This window comes from Phyllostomus hastatus, unplaced genomic scaffold (genome assembly GCF_019186645.2).
Source record: "Phyllostomus hastatus isolate PE091 unplaced genomic scaffold, TTU_PhHast_1.1 phas_contig_137, whole genome shotgun sequence".
Taxonomy (NCBI): domain Eukaryota; kingdom Metazoa; phylum Chordata; class Mammalia; order Chiroptera; family Phyllostomidae; genus Phyllostomus; species Phyllostomus hastatus.
Genome location: NW_025333583.1, coordinates 14,155,392 through 14,175,666, shown reverse-complemented (window position 1 = coordinate 14,175,666; position 20,275 = coordinate 14,155,392). Strand labels below are relative to the sequence as shown.

Here is a 20,275-nt window from a genome sequence, read left to right as displayed (position 1 = left end):
ATTATCTTAAATACATGGGTCTAAATACCCATGGGAGAGAATGTGCACATGTCCATGCAAATGGCAGGAGGTGCCATCAACAGGATCTTTAAAGACCCACAGAAGAACAGATTTAAGAGGACTTACTGCAATATATTGCTGAAAAATATTTCCTGACCAGACTCAGTTGACATGATGTATAATCAAACAACCATTGTAGTTTCAAACAGTAATGGAATCTTGAATGAGCAATTATTGAAACCTCAAAGTTCTTGCAATTTGGGAGCACAAAGGAGTGAAAAACAATACTTTAGACAGGGTAACCAGAATCAGAAGGTGCTGAGAGATCTTACTTTTGGCATTAATATCTCTGAAATCACTCTCGCACATTTCTAATGGCCAGTCTCAAGTCAACAGTCACCTCAAGCATGCTACTAACAACAGATATTCTTTATAACAAAAGATTTGTCAGAACCATTTTTGTAGACTACAATGAGGGCATAAAAAATTTAAATGATAATGGTTTTTGTATACAACTTATACAATATATATATTTTATATTTCCAAAGAAACAAACCAACCACAGTTAATTAAGCATAGTTTGTGCAGCAAGTAAGTTTGTAACATCAATAGGCATATGTGCTCCATGGAGAAACATGGAATGGATCACATTTCAAACAACCAAAGGGTTCCTAGGAATAATTACTGAGATTCATAAATAGGAAAAAAATAATCTCATTACACATCATCAGATTATTAAATTAAGAATAAATCTTCCTCTTCCCAGTTGGTTTTTCTTAGAAAAAAAATTTCTGACACAGAAGAGAAAATTTGTTTCATATTTTATTGAATTTCATTTATATTAAATTAAAAATATATTTCTGACAGATTCATGTAACAAAAAAGCAGAACAGTTTTCAAATTGTTCAGCTGGGATGATCAGTATGGAATGAGGCAAAGCAGGTCGCATTCTATAATTGCCTTGTACAGGTACAATTCTTTCCCAAGAGCCAAGAGAGGATCCTTGAGAACTAACTGAAAGGCCTAATTACAGAAATTTAAAATATTTTTGTCTCTCATTTTCAAATAATAACAGAAATAGAGGGAAGGAAAAAAGAACAGGGTGAAGGGTCAGAGGAGAAAAAAGAATAAGGGAAATTATACTAAAAATATACCTAACATTAAAAAAGTTAGTGTGTGTTAAGTGCATAATCCTTCATAGATAAAGTAGAAAAAAATCAAAGTAACATTACACAACACACAATTGTCATATCCTATTGTGTAAGCGAGTGCAGAGGTTGAACACGTCACAATAGTGCTGAACACAGAATCACAAGTAATGTCAAAATTATAACTTTCAACCAAAAAAAAATCACAAGCCAATTTCTTATATACAAATCAACTCTAAAGACAATTATGTTCCAAATAAAGATGTCCACAAAAGAAAATCAAAGCAACATTATTTACAAATGCAACTAGCCATGTCTTTTAACAAGCTATAAAAATACTATTCACATTTTCAAACATACAGTAGTATTTTTTGTTTGTTTATTTCAAAAGGCAGCTAACTTTGAACACTGGGATTTAAATGAAACACTGATGGCTTACCAGCTAGGTATTTTTGCACCTCTGTCCTTTGAAGAGTCTTCACAAGAGAGAGGATTTATTTTTTGTTTACAAGAACACAAAGAAATGAATACAAATATATAAAATACCTCAAGCCTCTGTCTTTTTGGTAGTCTCCCTTTATTACCTGAAATTTATCACCATCAACTATTTTGATGTGTGTATGAGATGAGTGTTTGAGAGAAGATTTAACATGACTTTTTTCGTTTTGTGCTATGAATTGTCTTACAGATTGGTCTCTTTTTTCATTTGATCTTGTTACAATCGTGCTCCAGAGAGAGATGAACAACTAGTCATACCGTGGGAAAATGCAGTTTCGACATGCAGCGATGCAAGTCCTGGTGCTCACGACATGAGATGTAGACACACCAGCCAGTGAGATGTGCATTCAAAGTTAGCTGCCCTTGCACAGCTGCTCAGTTTAGTAATCGACCCATTTAACAGCAGTACCAATTTATGCTACATATTTCAAAGTACCTTACTTTAAAAGAACAGCGTACATATCTACATTTAGAAAATAACTTTCGTAGTTGATTACTGGAGTAATCCTAAAAGGGTTCTTGGAGTGCTATGGTGTAGTCCCTTCACTCCCCCCTCCCAGCCCCTGAGAGATCCAGAAATATACAGGAAAATGACTTTCACGTTAGGGTAAAAGTATAATCCTTCATTAACTGAAATATCTGGAAACGACTTTCAAAACACAGGTGATGTCAATACATAGGAGGTATGGTTTGCGTTTATTTGAAAGGGCTGCAGGCTGGGCAAACATTTACACATCAGTGATAAAAATAGCAGTAAAGGCAAAGTGGTTTGGACAAATTAGACTATTGCCTACAGATATGAAACTTTGTTTTCTCATATTTGTGTACTTGTACAAATATAACCACGTCTCATAATATGGGTAAAACTCATTAGAGCCTTGAAAGAAAAATGTCCTCAAAGAGCAAAAGTAGAGAAAGAATGGCAATCTAGTAGACAACATGAGTTTTTATTACAACAAAATTGCACTCATTATTTATTTCTTAGATGGATGAATGAACCGATAAAGGATTACAGGTGGTTCTCAAAGCTGGATAGCCTTTACCTGTCTGACAATAAGACTCTTTATTTATGAAAAGAATACAGCAGCTATAAAATACTTGTGATCAGGAATAAAATAAGATAAATAAAGTAAATAAGTTAACGTGCTGGGAAAACTAACTTCTCAAGGAGATGGAAGGTTTTTATGAAATGATTAAGTCTAAGACCTACCAAGGGCACATGCCCGTATGTGAGTTTCAAGATGCATCACAGGGCTGACTCACCTGACATTCCCACAGAGAAGGATGTAGTAAAGGACTGATCCTCATGGAAAAACGTAATTTTAATATGTACTCTATGCAGTAATTCATTTGTGAAATAATTCAAATAATGTCCAAATTGCTAGGATCTTTTATGGAAAAGTCAGGCATTGGAGAGTAGAGGCTAAATCATTACTTCACAAAGCAGGGTGTGGGACCTCAGAGATCCACTATGGCTTAAATGAGGTATGGTGTCAGGAGAACCACTCCGAACTACAGAGGTGGAGAAGTGAAGACAATGGAGGTGGTTGTGCCCATGGACGTTTGTGCCAATGGATGCAAAAAAATAAGGATGTTATCTTCCTCTAAGGTCCAGAGAGAAATGAAATTTTCTGTGATTCCTAAAATAATCATAGAACACTGACTGTCAAAGAGTATTTTCCAGGGAAAGCATCTGAATACTCCCATAAAATTAGGACATAAAGTCTTTCCAGCTCATAACTAGAGAAGCACTGTCTTCTGCCCAAAATATCACCCGTCTGGGAAGAGGTGAGGCAGGGGTCTGCAAACGTGGCACATTCTACATTTTTGCACCTCTACGAAATCAGAGGGACTTGAACAGAGTGCCTAAAGTTTCCGCTATTTCATGGAGACCTTTCTGTTAATGAACAGAACTAAGCAGCCCATGTGGCATTAAAAGCCATCTATTCACACAAATGCAAGGTTTTCCTGGCCCAACCCTGCCCACAACAGCCCCATGCTTGCGACTGTTAGAGAGAACTACTCTCGCAAAGGCCTCTCTGGGACTGGAAAATTGTACGTATTCTCCCAAGAAGTGTAAAAGCTAGTCTCACTGTAATGGCAAGGTCTCCCCTGATCCTAGTATTTTAAAATTACAACCAGTCTATCTCTGTATAATGTTATTTGTTCTTAAGCAAATGGCATTTAGAAGACTCGAGTCTGCCTTTCTGGGTCTGCACGGGTTCAAGGCTGTCCTTCACAATCCGTGTACACAAAGCAGCACAGAAGAATTTTCTGTCCCTGTCATACAGAGAAGTGAAAGAATTTGTTTTTTTTTTAAACAACTAGCAGCTTATACACATGGATTTCTTATTTGCCTTATCAAAAATCATCAGTCTAATCACTAGAGTCAAAAATAATGGAGCTACAGCTGTTTGAAATGCTTGTTTTAGCAAGTACCTATGAGAATATGAACTAATCCCTTGGTTTGTTTTTGGAAACAGGAGGTATAGAAAAAGAAGGAAGGCTTAACAAATTAACTGTGTTTTGTTTACCGGATGGCACCACTCATTCTTTGTCTCTGCATAAGGTAATAGAACTTTTACATCTCCCTGACTTCGTTCTGAACACCTCTTAACTTAAAGTCCTAAATAACATGTTCACCTGTCAAACTCTTCAAGGTGGTGTTTGCAAAGCAAATTCTAAAAATTTCTTTTTGTATTTGATACATTTAAAAACAGTAAAGGAATAAGAATGTAAGGAATAAAAATTAATTGTAGTACATTAAAGCAAGTTTTTGTGAGTGGGACCAGCTCTTTAACTGTCTACTTTCAGCTAAACCTAACAAATAACAATTTTAAAGGGCAAACTTATTTTTTACTATGCAAAATCCATCCTACATGTTTATATCCCGCATTTTATTTTGTTACATTACATTTTGTGGTTAACTCTCTAGTTTAATTAATTTAATAATATTAAAATCATTTACTGTCTGATAACCTAACTAAATCTACATCTTACAGCGAGCGTTATCCTGGTTCTGCCCAGTTATATACATGCTGTCGTAATCACCATTTCTATTACCTTATGAACTACATACACTAGTTAAATAATCAACATTTATAGATGGGTGAATAATTCAAGTTTTGAAATAAAGGTTAGATAGCTCTAGAAAAAACTTGTATTTACATCCTTCCCTGTCTGACTTAAACAATATAATTTCTCTTTTCACTTTCAACACTTCAGAAAGCATGGTGATAGCCCCCCTAATGTCATCTAGCAGTAGAACCTCACAGTCCTCCAACAGGTCTGTCCTTGGCATTGGGAATATTCATGATCTTCATGTCATGTCCTGCCTTTAGAAGCTATGAACACACACATCCTAACACTTACAAGAATACTATCTCTTCTCTCAGCTATCGATATTGTCTTTCTTCCTGATCTACTAAGAAAAAAAAAAACACCTCATGTTTTTACTTTGTATCTTTTAATATAATTTAAGAATTGCATGTTTTACGTTATTTCAAGATTATTACTTGAGAAAGAACTCTCATCCTAAATTGTGCCACTAATGCTTGGGAAAAAAATTGCTGCTCAGCATTTGAGCACCTCTGCATGGCGCAGGGTGCTCTGCGGTTCTGGGTCTACCCTGGTTCAGAGGATGTCTCTTCTCACCTGCCTAAGAAATACTTCTTTACACAAACTTTTCATTATGCGTTTTTTTCCATATTTGAAAATACGATCCCCTAAGATAGGTAGAAACTACAAAATTTGGGGATTGAAAAAATATAGTCCATATAATTTTAATATTAATTTCTCTCTAATTTACTTAATTGATTCTGCATATTTGCACTGATACAGCTAGCCCCTGACACATGATAGTCCAATGAGCTTTTCAGGCTTTAATTGGCATTTTAAAATTTCGCTCCACTGGGTTGAATAATTTATTCTTCAGAACAAATGAAAATCTTTTTTTTCTCCTCATACACTCTGAAATATGCCTTCCTAGTGGGACAAGTAAGACACAAGAGAAACCCTAAAACAACTGAAATGAAGTATGTACTACAATAACCACTCAAAAGGAAAAATGCAGTGGAGCGCTCGTGAAAAATGTTGGGAGCTTCGGGCTTACACTCGCCTCCATCTCCAGTTATTAGAGGACGATCACCCAACGTGCAAGGGTCTCTGGCTCTTAGGATGAAGGAGATTATATTCACTGAATACATTTCTACTCCCTCAACAGTAAACATGTTAGTTTTCTTTCCTTCTTCAAAATAAGTGATTGTGCTCTCCATTTCTCAATAAAAAACATTTGAATATTGTAAATCAGAAGAAAAAAAATCAAGTTCCAGTATTCAGCAAGGGTGCAATCTGTGCCGAGTTGGTACAGACTTATCCAGAAGAAGAGGCTTGTATCTAAATTGTCATCAGTACTGATGTGAGGTCCCCTTTGTCTTGGAGACCCCTCGGAATAGGTGAGAGAGGTTAGGCTGTGGCCCCTGAATTGTTCTCAGGAAATTTAGGTTGAACTTTGCTAGAAAGGATCTCACAAACACCCTCCTTGCTTCTTCCCACTGTTTTAGCCTACTCCACTTCCCATAGCTCAGGACAAAAGCAATCCCAAAGCCTCCAATGTTCTTGGCCAAAGACCAACATAAACTGCCGATTTAATGGTCAAGTTAGAATTCAGAGAGGCCATAAGCCAGTGATGCAGTACCCTTCTAGACATATTTGTGCTTAGATGATAACTTTGAAACCCTCTTACTTGTCAACTTCAGTAACTTGCAGGATCTTCCATTCATGTCCCAAATGAGTTCACTGGAGATCTCTTAATGAACAGCTAATTTTATGATGATTACTCACAAAAAGTTCATGCAATCTTATTCTTTGAACTTATGAAGAAATTCAAGAGTCATTCCAAATAAATCTAGACTAAACTTTTTAAGTTAGGGATAACATTACATTTATCTGGGTAGTCCCCACATAACACAGTGCTTTTAGTAGACTCTAAATAAATAGCAGTTGAAAAAAATAAGTTGAAGATTTGGATGAATTTACTTTTTCAAACTAAGTATAGATTTCTTTGCATTTTCCCCCTCTAAACTGTTTTGTCATTCTAGATTTTTTGTCTAATGGTTTTCTTTTATGTGATAGACTCAAATTTGATTCCATTATGTTAATGCTAGAAAAAATATGTTTTAAAAATCCAAATGACTCAGGGAAGGTTTTTCTAGAAAAGAGAGACTTATTTATATTTTCCTAATTACCGACCTGAGGTTCCCTTTTCCTGGAGACATTCCCACCATTTGTTCCCATTGCTCATATTAACTCAGCAGGTATTAACTTAAAACAATACTTAATAAAGATGGTTGTAGAACTAGGATGCTGTGTTTGAAGAAAAAGAGTTATTATCTAAAGTATCAAAAGATTATCAGTATGTTGGATATTAAAATAATTACATGAGAGGATTTTCATGTTTATTTACAACTTTTGATCCAAGGACCTATCTGTAAGTTCTGAATGGTTAGTTCTTTTTATTTTACCAATCTGTGCAAAGAAATACCTTCCCCTTAACATTAATAGAGTCTCATACTAGAAATTACAAGGAATTCAAGCCAATCCTTACTTGCATTCCTTAATATGCAGTATACAAACTGGACAACCTCCCTGGTGTAGCAAATCTGATATCACATGTACATAATGTGCTGGCCCTCTCACCATAATCCCTAGATACTGTTCCAAAGTCCTAATTTGCTTGGTTTGGTATTTCCACAGTCCTTCTTTATCTTAGCACTTTTTTTAAAAAAAATGTACTTAAATTAGTTATTTTGCTGGTTGCTTCCATATTGCTTCATTCAAAATCCAAAATGGAGTCTAGAAAGAGAGCAAATAAAATTATAGTTTAAGTGCAAACCACATTTCTGAGTATCTTCCAGGTAGACATACCCAATCCAGTGTGTTTCTTCCAGTTCAATGGGTTGATTTCCCATTGGGTCACCCCTGAAAATGTCAGTAGTTTTCATGAACCACACAAAACTGTCTCTTAATTTTCCTTCTATCTTAACATTACCAACTACCTATTAAGTACTGCCAGTTATGGAGGAGAAGAAAACATTGAAGGATGTAAAGGAAGGGGGGCAGTGCATGTAAAATAGTGTAAAACATAAATGTTAGATTTGATGCTACATTTGACTAAAATCTTGGCTTCCCTTTCTCAATTTAAGACTGTATTTTAAAATAGTGGTCATTTCACTATAACATCTTCCTTTTTCAAATTCTGTCAATGTATAGCAACACATAAGAAGCTTTCGATGTAAAAATTCTTTGCCATTTAAAATTAGAGACAAAACTAGGAGAAAACATAATGAAGGAATAAACCAAAAGGGGAAAGAAAGGAGGACAGAAAGGAAGACAGAGAGAGAGGGAAATCAAGAAAGGCCTCCAAGCATAGTAGTTATAACTTTGAAGTAGATTCAAAAATTATGAAAGCTGAGTTAGCTATTCTTCACTTGTTGGGACAGAAATTATTGGAGAAAGAAATTGGATTCTCAATCTCAGTTACTATCATGTTATAGAAAAAGTTATCTTTGTATTTATTCTAATGGAAAGCTTAGTAGGACTTCCAGGGATGCTGAAAATATACAGTTCCTGTAGATAGGAACAGATAGCATGGGTGTTTCAAGATTCTGCATTAAAAAATAAATAAAGTAGAAAGAAATTTAAAAAAGGAAAAAGTTAAGAACTGGTTAGACATCAGGCATTATTGCCTCCTATTTGCTGGTCCTTCTCTAGCTGTTCCTGTCTCCTGGCCGACACTTGTAGAGAAATGAAGAAACAGTGTAGTTTTTCCTGTCTTTCTCTTTCAGTCTTTCCTTCTAATGTTCAAGTTAGATAAACTCATAACTATCATTGCATCTCCATGTCTTCCCCTGGGAAGTTTCAACACTACTGGCCTTGGGAATAGAAGGAAGACCATAAGAGAAAGAGAGGTGGCAGGGAAATTGGAGCGGGCATGTCTTTCCACCTTAAAACCACTGTTGAGTTTACACCACAGTATTTCGGTGTCTGTAGGGTGGAGGAGGCAGCACAGTGCCTGGCTTCAGCGAGAACTCAGAGAGGTATTCGGGATTCTCTGCCACAATAGGCCGGATCCGTCCATTTTGTTTATAAAAATATTTTGTGCTGTACTCCTGCAGGTAGTCTGGGTGCTGAAGAGTGCTCCGAGGCGGCAGGCTGTGGTTCCAGTAGTCAGGGTTGTCGAACGCTTTCTTGGCCTTCTCTGGCACAGACAGTACGTTGTTCTTCAGGTACTCGGTGTTCCCCAAGGCGTTGGCAAAAGTGTTGAGGTACAGTGGCTCATTCACATACTCATCCTCTGCCTTGGGTGGACCGGTGGAAGCATTGTGATATTCGGGATTATCCAAAGCTTGAAGGTCTCCATTTTTTCTCCGAGAAACAAAAGGGTTCTCTTCTACAGGGTTCAAATATTCTGATGAAATGTAAAAATATCAGTTAACATCTATTTTCTGGAAAATATTCATTAAAGCAAACTTATACAGAATGATTGGCTTACTTGTTCAGCACAATAAAGCCATACATTATCACAAAAACTATTTTGTTGGTTATTGCTGTCATTAAAAAAGGAGCAAGTAGGTCAAAAATGATAAGGACAAAGCAAGCGTCTAACAGGGATGGTATCTTGTTCTTTGTCCTTCTTAATTGCATTTGTCTCTCCTATATATGGGGCCAGTTATTCAAATGTTTCTATTTTCTAAAAGTCAATAACTTATTTTGGAAGATAAGATAACTTATCAGGATTAAATTCCCTTTAAAGGTGAAGAAATAAGAGTTTTTTAAAGGATATTGGGAAAAAATCAAAATGTCCATAGCTTATTCCAATCCAAGATAAATAGATGAAGTAAAAAAATAGCACTTTTAGTCTGTATGGTTTTCTCTGGTGTCTGTATAAGTAACCCGGATTTAATTATAAATATTCCCCCTTTACACATAGAAAAGGAAATGTCTAAGAAAAATAAATAAAAACTTAACTCAAATAACAAATCTGGTAGGCATCTAACATGCTTCTAAAGTGACTTTCTTGACTATCGCTCCATCCTTGTACCAATCCTGTGCAAAAGGAAGTGCAAGCTGTATTCTTCCAGCTTTATAGACAGAAAACTGGGATTAAATAATAATGTAGGAAGGATACAGCTAGCAGTGACATAGAATTCAGATATTGTAACTCCTACAGAGAGATCATCTCCTTCTACTGCACTATTTTCATTACTGCCCCTACAGGAGGAGGGTGACCTCAGCCCTTAATAGAATGCTTTAATTCAAAAGGGGCTCAAAGCCACTATCATTTTAAGAAAAACATATGAATAAACTTTTTAAGGAAATCAGAAATCATTTTTTTCTTACAAGATCCTGAACTTCTTAATTGAAAGTATAGAAATGTTTATACTAAAGTGCTCTACTCTCTGAGAACTAAGCTAGAACAGAACATTCTTCTACAGAAACGTGGTCTCTTACAACTCAGATGCAAACTGTGGTAATGCTCTACAGTGAGTCCACAAGGCTGACTTGCCTTTCTCTTTGAAGATTTATGTACCTTTTCTCAATGGAATCTACTTATTATCTTAATTCAGACTTGTGTACCCATGCAGTTATACATAGAGTAGTAACTCCATGGTTGAGTTGAGACTCCTCCCATTGAATATTCCACTGTCAGGGGGATCTGCCGACTCTTCTGAAAGCCTATATTTGTGTCATTACTATACAAAAACATCATATATTATAACATAAACATCAGGTAAAAGGAATATGTCTATATAGCTAGATGTATTTATTATAATAGGCTATTTACAATATGTATTTAAGGAACCATAAATTGCAGTTTATAAATGTGAATATAACCATCTATTACAGGACATAATGGGCCCTCACACAGAGTCTTAAAATATAGTTTACTATTGACACTGAAGATGCTGAGACATGGTCAGCTTTTAATAACATCCACCCTCTTTTTATGATGCCATTAATGTAGAAGGAAAGGGACTTTTAAAATGGAAATGTTACTTGACTTGGATGTTTAACATCTCTACCACTGTCATCCATTGGTGGTACATTCCAATACCCTCAGTGGATGCCTGAAAGTGTGGGTAGTAGGGAACCCTGTATACACAGTTTTTTTTTTCCTGTATGTACATAACTCTTCACTTGAACAAAGCATTTCATGGCTTTCCCTTGACATCCAATTTGCCAACATCACTACTCTTGTACTTTGCAGAAATAACTAAGTAGATTAAGGATCTTGACTTGAACACAAGCACTGTGAGACAGTGACAGTTAATCTGACAACCTAGATGGCCACTAAGTAACTAAGGAGCAGAGAGTGTATATGGCATGGATATGCACCCTGGGTGGGAGAGAGCAGGGTGGGGTGAGATTTTATCACACAGCTCAGAAGGGCATATACTTTAAAACCTATGCATTCTTTGTTTCTGAAATTTTTCATTTAATATTTTCAGAGCTTGGGTAATTAAAACCATGGAAAGCAAAACAGTGGGTAAGAGGGAGCAACTGCAATGCTATTGCTATGCTTTGTAAAACCACGAACTATGAATATTTTCCAGATGTGACGGTATGCATATAAGTGTATACAGGGTTAGAACTTTAATTTTTGAAATGTGTCATAGAATAAATCATAATTTCCTCTAATAAACAAGGTTATTTAAATGACACCATTTTAATGAGTCAACCAAATATTTTATTGGTGCAATTCAAAGCTTTAGACACTTTTTGCCAACATACCAGTCTTTACAACCTCTACAATAAGTCTGATAAAACAATGGTTCTGACATCTTGTGATATGCTTCCTCATTTAAATATTTCAATAAAGATATCTTTAGGTTAGTGCTTTTCAGACTTAATCATATTTAAAAAATACCTGGGGATCTTGTTAAAATTCAGGTTACTACCCAGGTGGGGCCTGAGATTTCTGATTTCTAAAAAAAAACCAAAACCCATAATTGCTGTGGTTGCTGCTGATTCAGACAGTACAGCATGAATGGCAGCAGCCAAGGTCTTTTCTAGGTCACAGATGGTACATTGTCCAGTGGCCGGAGAATATCCCTTCTATACTTTGCTTATTTTGATGGATGTGAATGTAGGATGGCAATCATTTCTGAACATGCTGCGTGTACCTTGTTTGGGTTTGTCTCGCATGGGGGTCATGTAACCTTCTTCATCCAGTTCTCCTCGTGGGCTCCGCTCCGAGGCAAACACTGTGGGGTCAGCACTGTACCTCTGGGTGCTGCTGTCCTCTTGGACATGGGGTGCCACTGGCTTGCGTAGGGTGCCATTGCAACAGGCATCATCGAAAATTTCAGCAGTGGCCCCCTGAGCAACAGGAGCTTCTGGGATGGTGCTGGTCGGCGCTCTGTAGGGCGCGGGCACGCCCTGTTCTGCGGCGAAACCCCCATCTCGGTACACAAACTGGTTCTGTCGATAGTAGAGACACATTTGGACAAAAGTCATTGTTAGGAATGGTTGTAAAAATGAATGTTAAAAACCAAAAAGATATGAAAGCATCTCTTTCAGAAAAAAAGTCATATTTTTTTTTAGCTTATTTTCCTAATGGCTCATAGGTTTGAGTTACAGACTAACACTTAAACTTTCCATTTTTCTTAAAAATTAAATCATGGATAAGCAATTTGGAAATATATATTTTTAATTTTACTAAGCACCTACCACCTGATCTAATAGAACATAGTTCACATTTTCCCCACAATTGCCCATGTTTGATATAATATTTGAAATGAATTTTCATGACAAATAGCAACATCATTCATTATAGACAGTTGCCATTAAGAACAGAAGCACAGTGATGCCACTTGAGTGGTGCTATTTGTTGCATTCTGTTCTGTGGTTGCCACGACTTTGAGTCTCCGGGACTTGGAGAACCACCACTGAGATGCTGACGTTTTAGCATATGACCTATAATCATGGAAGTAAAGATAACTGGTTTTCTCACCTAGAAGCATAAGTTATGAGCCCAGGTAAAATCAATAGCTACTGTTGATGCATGAAATCTCAATTTTAGTTTATCTACTGAAGTAAAATATGTCTACAAAGACAGCTACACAATCTACAGCGAATTCTTAACTCACTGTTGGCAAAGGCAAAATGAGGACATAATGGGGAGACACGAGAGAGGAAACACGGTGAGCAAAGACCGAAGTCCTAAAAGAGGAAGACTGGTTGTGAAGTACTTACTCCTGACATGGGGGTGTAGGCGGGAGGAGGGCTGTGTCCAATTTCACTCTAATAGGAAAGAAAAATGGAATGATGGATGTAATAAGAGGTATATGAATGGGGAAACAAGAAAGAAAAAGAAAAGCCACATGAGTTGTATGAACCAGAGAGAAAACCATGCACAACAGTGAAGTTTGCTAAATGGTAAAATTGTTTGCACTCTGACGACAAGAGAGTTTATTTATGAATTTTCAGGAAATTGGATATTTTAATTCCTCCCTGAAAAGGAAAAGTATATAGAAAAGGATTATAGAAAATGGATTAAAAATTAGGTTGACAATGAATATTTCTCTGATTAACCCTAGAAGAAAGGGGAAAACAATAAACAGTAAACTGTAATTGCAGACAAGGAACAGTTTTCTTTGTTTCTATGTTGATGTTAAATGACTGGAATGGCCACATGCCACAGCACCAACTTTTCTCTTATAAAAAGACCTTATCTCGAAGGAGATAGAAGCGGATTTCAATTTGCCTGGAATAAATTTTTTTCTATCAAGTTACATTTATTTTTCACCATTTCAGCAAAGGGTCAACTTGTTAGCCTCTCCTTATAAAAAGGTACACATTCTTTCCTTTTTAGTTTCATTTCTTTTTTTAAGTTAAGAAACAGGAGGAAACTTGGAAAATCAATTTCTTTCCTGGAAACATGCTTTACATACATTAGTTCCATTTATTTAGAATCAGTTAAAATCAGATTTCTGTCAAAAAAACACAAAAGCTATATTCTTACAGCTTAATATTCTATGCAGCCTATGGCCTTAGTAAAAGTAGGTATAAAAATATGACAAAACATTAAAGATACTGTTCCTTCAGGTAAGTATACAGGATTGTATAAACAGCAACTTTGTTTTTAAATAAAAATACATATATAAATTTATTCATTAAATGCATTTTTTGAGAACCTACTGTCTATGTGTCAGGCACTTTTTTAGGTACTACAGATAACAGGAAAATAAAAACAGCCCATTTCATCAAGCTTGTATTCTCTACATTCTGTCTCTGAGTGAACAGAGATAACTACAATAAACCTCAGAGACAAAGTCATATATAGGTAAATATTATTCCAGGTCAATGGTTTTACACTTTAGAGATTCATAAAACAATCTAAGAAGAATATGATCTCATGGTGTTGAACTTTCTAATATACATTGGTCACAACCAGATATTACTTAGTCTATTGGACTAATCAAGGGATAGGTTTCAGACCTCTGAGATCTGAACATTTTAATTTTCCCCATAAATGAGTCACTTATATGATGGCATAGAAAATACTTATCTCTTTCCTTCTCCAATAACATAAGTTGACAACACATTGAACATTTTGACATGAAAAGTTAGAGATACAGTTAAAAAGCAATGATAGAAGGTGGTGTTGCACATTAAATAGATTGACTGTCTCATGATTTGCTAGAAGCTGTGAGCTCCAGTCCCGGTTATAAGCCATGTGGTCAGTCATGAAACATGTCAGGCCTTCATTCTCATTCTTGGTCTCTCTAGCTCATTCTTAGTGTAGGCAGAATAAGTTAGTGTTTATAAACAAACTTTGTAGGCTAGCGCAAATGTAGAGACTATATCAAATTTAAACCTTCACACCTGCTAAACTGGATTTTTAAAGTCAAGCAATTAAAATGCCACAGGTACTCATCAAGAAGCATTTTAAAATGCTTACTTATTCTCTGCATTACCTAAAATATAGATAATATTTTGTGATCTTTTAGAAAGATATGAAGTCAAATATATTGTTCATATATTTTGAGAAAGGAATTTTCTATATAGTTCAGTGTTACATAAAATAGGAGATGGTATAAGAAATAGGATAATTGACTGGTAGAACTTTATTATACTACAAACCTTTGACTGTATCACATTAAGCTCTCGTTATTTAGCAAACATTTAACAAACATGTAGTCATTCTCTACAATGAAAGCCCAGGAACTGTGGTAGATGCTGGAGATATCAGGATGCACTAAGAGAAACATAGTCACCAGCCTTTTGCAATTTACACTGTGCTGTCAAACATTACCTGAGATTGTTAGAAGAAAAGGCAAGCAGAGAATGAGGTTGGTGTGAATTTATTTCAATACAGTGATTACATATTAGGAGGTAAGGTATAATAAAATATTAGTAATTACTAGTATTCCTTTGACCTCTTAGCTGCAGGAGTCACTGTACTAAGTCATGTTTGACTAGAATCACAGCTCAAGGAAACAGCCTTGACTTCTGCACATTTTACATTTTAAAAAACTTGAGAAAGAAATGATCAAAGGAATAACTCACAAGTCATTCTTCACCAGGAAATGCTTTATTATCTATAATCATTATCTGGGCTGGACCGCCTTCAGTTATAAAGGTGTTGCATTAAAAATAACTAGAGCTCCAGCACTGAGTCTGTTCCAGGACAGGAAGTAAGGTCCTGCCACATTAGAATGCTTCCGCTGTCCCTGCTTTGACAAGTCTCTCTGTCAGCTGCCCGCCAACTCTGTCTGGATAGACTGCCAGATGCCATCACAGCAATAGGGGTGGTGTCATGCTTTTTCTAGTTTTAAATGCTTTTTCTAGCATTAAAGTAGAAAAAATGCTAAGCAAAGTCCCTTTAGCATTCATTGCTTTTTAAGGTTACTGGCTGCTTTTTATGGTTCTGTTTTCATTTTCTTTTCCATTTGTTTTTTTCTTTTTTTCTGTTTTCCATGATAAAAAGCACCTCATTCTTTCCCCCTGGAAGGGCAATGCTGCTACAAGGGAACATCTGTGAGGCCAATTAGCTGGGCTGGGAATGTGATATAATTGTTGTTTAAATATATTTAAATTACATGTTAATCGCTATGTCATAATTTATAGGCTTTGAAAATAACTTTTTGTACTTGAGAGCCAAGGCAGATTTTACTTGTTTTTGCTGTTTTTACTTTGCAACAAGCTCTTCCATTGCCTGCCACCCGCTCCCCACCCTCTGATTCCCCCCAACTCGAAGAGCTGAACTTTAATTTTGGGAAGAATGACAGCTGCAAGTAAATTGGTTGAGCAAAAATTAAGATCCCCACAGCCAGAGTGAGCTGGAGTGACCTTAATGTTCCAAGCAGAACAAAGCAGCACTCTCTGTTAAAAGGCTTTTGTTTTTTCCGTTGTGCCACTTTCTGCTGTCCATCAAAGGCCGGCTTTGCGGAGCTCCGGGAAGCAGCACCGGGTACATCTGTTCACTTAGCTGGTGAGGGGGTTTACTGGCAGCAGGATACAGATAGAGGGAGGAGGGTTATGAGCTGGCAGGTGATAGGGAGATTTTTTCCTGGTGGGGGGATTTGTAAGGGTGACGGAGAGAGTCAAGTTTAATTTTGTTGCCATGCCACTGGAACATTGTATGATTAACTTGGACTCAAATGCCAGAGGTTATAGAGAAGGCAAATGTCAGCAAATATATCAAATGCAGTGTTAAAAGAACTTTTACATACATCATGTCCTAAAATTGACTTTTCGCTTGAATAATAAAGATTTGAACCTTTGTCTTATGACATGCGCTGTTTGTCATATTTGTTGTTTTAGTTAAAATATTGTATTACTTAATATTGTTTCTGGGAAATTTTAAATTTCCAGATGAACTGCCTTATGATAGTTTTTAAAAATATCATACAGATCTATCTTCTTAAAATAATATCACAAGCTTAATGCCTGACTTCTATCTAAATTACATATGTTGTTAATGATTGACAGTTTTTCTAATCCTCAGATACTTGTCACTATCAATATTAACTATTGGATTGAAGTTTCTAGGGCCAAGAAATGCTCCAAATCCTTTTAACAGAAATGGAATCTATCTCTGTAAGATGTTGCCAATGTATCAGCGCTAATTTATTACCTAGACACTTCCACAGCATAACTATTAAGGGTTCTCAACCTTTTATCCTCCCTGACATATATTCTTAACACTCTGATCAGTATTTTTATATTTTCACAGGTCAGACAGCTGACAGACTAAATGTTTTCTGCATTAGGTATAATTCTTGATGCATCCAGATTTAGAATCTTCAATTTTCATAGGAAAACCAGAAGAAAATAAACAAAATGCGTTCATACACGAAACACCAGTAAGGAATGGGGTAAGCCTATTGAATCCAGGCAGCTGGCTTACATATGCACACCCAGATTATACACATACATTACACAAGATGTTTTTTGTCTATTTATTGATGTGTTTATTCATTAACATATTTATTTCTCTGTTTGGTCTGATTATGTGGAACACTGATTTTTAAAAGAAACTAGGTTTTTATACACACCAACAAAATAAGTAAATTAATATTAATGGTATAATAAATAAAATATATAATGATATCATATTGTAATAAACAGATAACAGTAATGCTATGATCCAGCTGAGTATTAACTTGGGCTCTTATTCTTTGTTCACTTTTCACTAACCCTAGTGTTGCTGTAGGTAGTTAGCTAGTTATTAATGAAGGAAGAAACTAAAGGGAATCAGACACTGTTGAGCCTAATGGTCCGAGGAGCATGAGCTGATGGCTTCACTATGAAGCTACAGCATAAATAGACTCATTCAACACTCCAGAGAACTGGTGCTCACGGGAGTCTCCTTGGAGCGGATAGGAAATCCCCCCAGGAGCACTGACCTCCCTCTAGTACCCAGTTGTAATCAGGGAGCCGGGGGAGGAAAGCACGTGCAATAGGAACCAAAATCATGACCATGGGTGCCTGTCAGTCTATCCTGAGAAAAGGATCAATTCGCCATCAGGTGGACCCATCAGAAGCCCCCAAATCTTGGGAAGCTGGTGGGTTATTCTGAAAAAGCTCCTGGTTCTTCCCAAGCTTAAGATAACATAGCACAGCTTAACAGCTTTCTCCTTTCCCCCAGAAACACACACTAGCTCCATTGTTCATGCATTTTCTCCACAGTAACCATGCACATCTTGCAGCCATGCAGCTGGCAGCTGTGCGGACTCCAAACTCAGGCTCCAGGTGGGAGCCTGGGTACAGCGGTGCAGCTGCAGTTCCAGGAACGGTGCTAAGCTACCTGTATGGGGACTAAGACCACTTAACAGCTGCCTGCAGGCTGCAAAGGACTAAGCTATAATATGAACAAGGAACTCTGGACACTGGCCTTGGTTTCAGCCTTGCTGAAAACACAGGTGGACTTTTTCCATGGCGGGATAGAGGGATATGGGACACAGGGCAGCCTTCCATTTCCACCCAAATAAATATTGCCACACCATAATCTCCCATGCGTGGGTCCATACAATGCTTTCCTCAGGATCCCGTGAAAAAGCTCCACTTCCACCAGGAACACTAGAACATTTAATTTTTCTCAGGTGTCTCATCTACTCTATTACTGAAAATTATTTTTGATAAATGAAAGCTATAAAAGGCATAAGTAAATATAAATGAGAGTCAATTGACTTCCGAAATTATATGGACATGCTGCCTTTTATAAACATTAATGCAGTTCTCGAAGTTTCTTTATTTATAACATCTTTTTTATAGATGAATATATGACTACTCTTAGGGAAATTGATAAATAGCAAGCGAACCTAATATGTATCATGTACCCACTTCATGTCCCAGACTATTTTAGGTTTTATTAATTTTTATAAAGTTTTAAGGTAAATATCATTATTAAAACTTACAACGCCCATTGTACTCATGAGAAAACGGGATCAGGGGAGTTAAAAATTCTTCCCTTGTACACGTGGCCACAGGCGGCTCTCTGAATCTATTACCCTTTTTTATGCCACGTGTAGAGTTTGACTACAGCATTTCTGTTTCATCGTTCCCTTGCCCTCCCTTTGTCCCTGAACAGTACCTGGACCCTCTGTCAGCTAAATTCTCACGGTTTCTCTTTCTTGGGTAAAACTAATCTCAAGGAAGAATTTGAAAAACTCACCAGCATTAGCTATAAAATACTGATAATACTTTACTGTATTGCCCCTCCTAGCTTATTTGCATTTTAATTAACCACATGATTTAAGATGAAAAAGAGACTTTAAGTTTTTTCTCATTGATCTAAAACCATAGTCATATACGTGTGTGTACATAAACACACACACATTTCCCTACTTTGCCAAGGGCAAAGCCAGCCCTGAAGCAGGAGGAGATGCTTTTCTAGAACCGCAGAGCACAATGATTTGCCATGGCAGCATGCTAGCTTATGAATTGATTGTTCCTAGTCCAGAACTTAGTCAGTAAATTCCTTTTCCTGTTGAGTAAGGATAAGTAAGCTGCTGTGTCCCTAGCCAGTTATTTCTATACTATTTCTAAATATCATAGAACAAGAGGATATTTCCCTTTAAAATATTCATGGCTAGATGAGTTGACAAAATAAAACTGAAAATTCCTCACTTTCAACATTTCTGCTTTAAGTCTCTGCTCATATTATATGATGCAGTCAAAGAACATATTAACACAGTCACCAAAGAGAGGGTATACAGATGATTTTATGTTAGTGCCAACATTCCTTAGCTTCTTCATTCAAGACAAGCAATAAGAATTTTGTCACCATTCTGGAGATCAGTAATCACATGGAATTTATCTCTTCACCCTGGTGCAAATTCTAAACATTTTTTTTTGTTTCTTCCTGGAAATTTTCTTTTGGGTGCTATATTTTTTACCACAAGACAGTTGTGATATTTGATCCTTTTCCTAATGATCATTTAGCTACCTATTAACCCATTTAGCTAGAATTTAAGAAGGAACACTTCTAGATTTCTTAAAGGCCTCACAATAGTTCTTTTCAGTGAGAAAGGGTAGAGCCCTTTTTTCCTAAAATTTTTAAACTTATTTTTAAAAATATTAAGTTCAATTGCAATATATTCATTTAAGAGTTAGAATAAACTTATTTAGTCTTTAATAGGTCCAAATTCTTGGGTAGGTTGGTCAAGTCTTTAAGTGAAGACTTGAAGTTGTCTGTCTCTTTGCTTAAGTGCTTTTTATCCAACGTCCTGAGCGCTACATAATGCAGACTTCTTAGTCAATGCGTGAACAATTCATTGAGGCTAGGAATCTTTTCAAGGTAAAAGTTCCAAAAACTTTGAATAAGACTTTATGAGGTCCTTGTACACCTAGGGTTGTATTCTGAAACTTTTTCCCACTAAGCTGTGGAGCTGCTAACAAATTCCTTAACCTCTTGGGTCTTTAGTTTACTCAACTCTGAAAAGAGGAATGGGGCTTTATAGAACAGGTAATGAGGAAGTTCATTTCCAATTTATCAAATTATTAGTATGTAAAATGAATATTCTGCCTTAAGCCCACAAAACTAATTGTTAAATATTGTAAAATGTGATTAGCATTACAGCAATGGCATCTTATAAATTTTCTTACATAAATCTTTTCAA

General features: G+C 36.3%; 1 protein-coding gene across 6 annotated transcripts in view; it reads right to left on the bottom strand.

The window, feature by feature from the left end:
• Positions 1-846: 846 nt before the first annotated feature.
• Positions 847-20,275, bottom strand: part of ERBB4 (erb-b2 receptor tyrosine kinase 4) — a 969,394-nt gene continuing 949,965 nt past the window's right edge. For 3 of the 6 annotated variants that reach the window (XM_045852658.1, XM_045852684.1, XM_045852669.1), the window contains 3 exons: positions 12,903-12,950; positions 11,831-12,128; positions 847-9,114 (listed from right to left, as the gene is read on the bottom strand). In XM_045852658.1, the coding sequence (XP_045708614.1) occupies positions 8,669-9,114; positions 11,831-12,128; positions 12,903-12,950 (792 nt within the window). In that variant the 3' untranslated portion in view covers positions 847-8,668. The remainder of the gene's footprint in view (positions 9,115-11,830; positions 12,129-12,902; positions 12,951-20,275) is intronic. The other 3 variants (XM_045852676.1, XM_045852701.1, XM_045852691.1) reach the window with 1 other exon arrangement.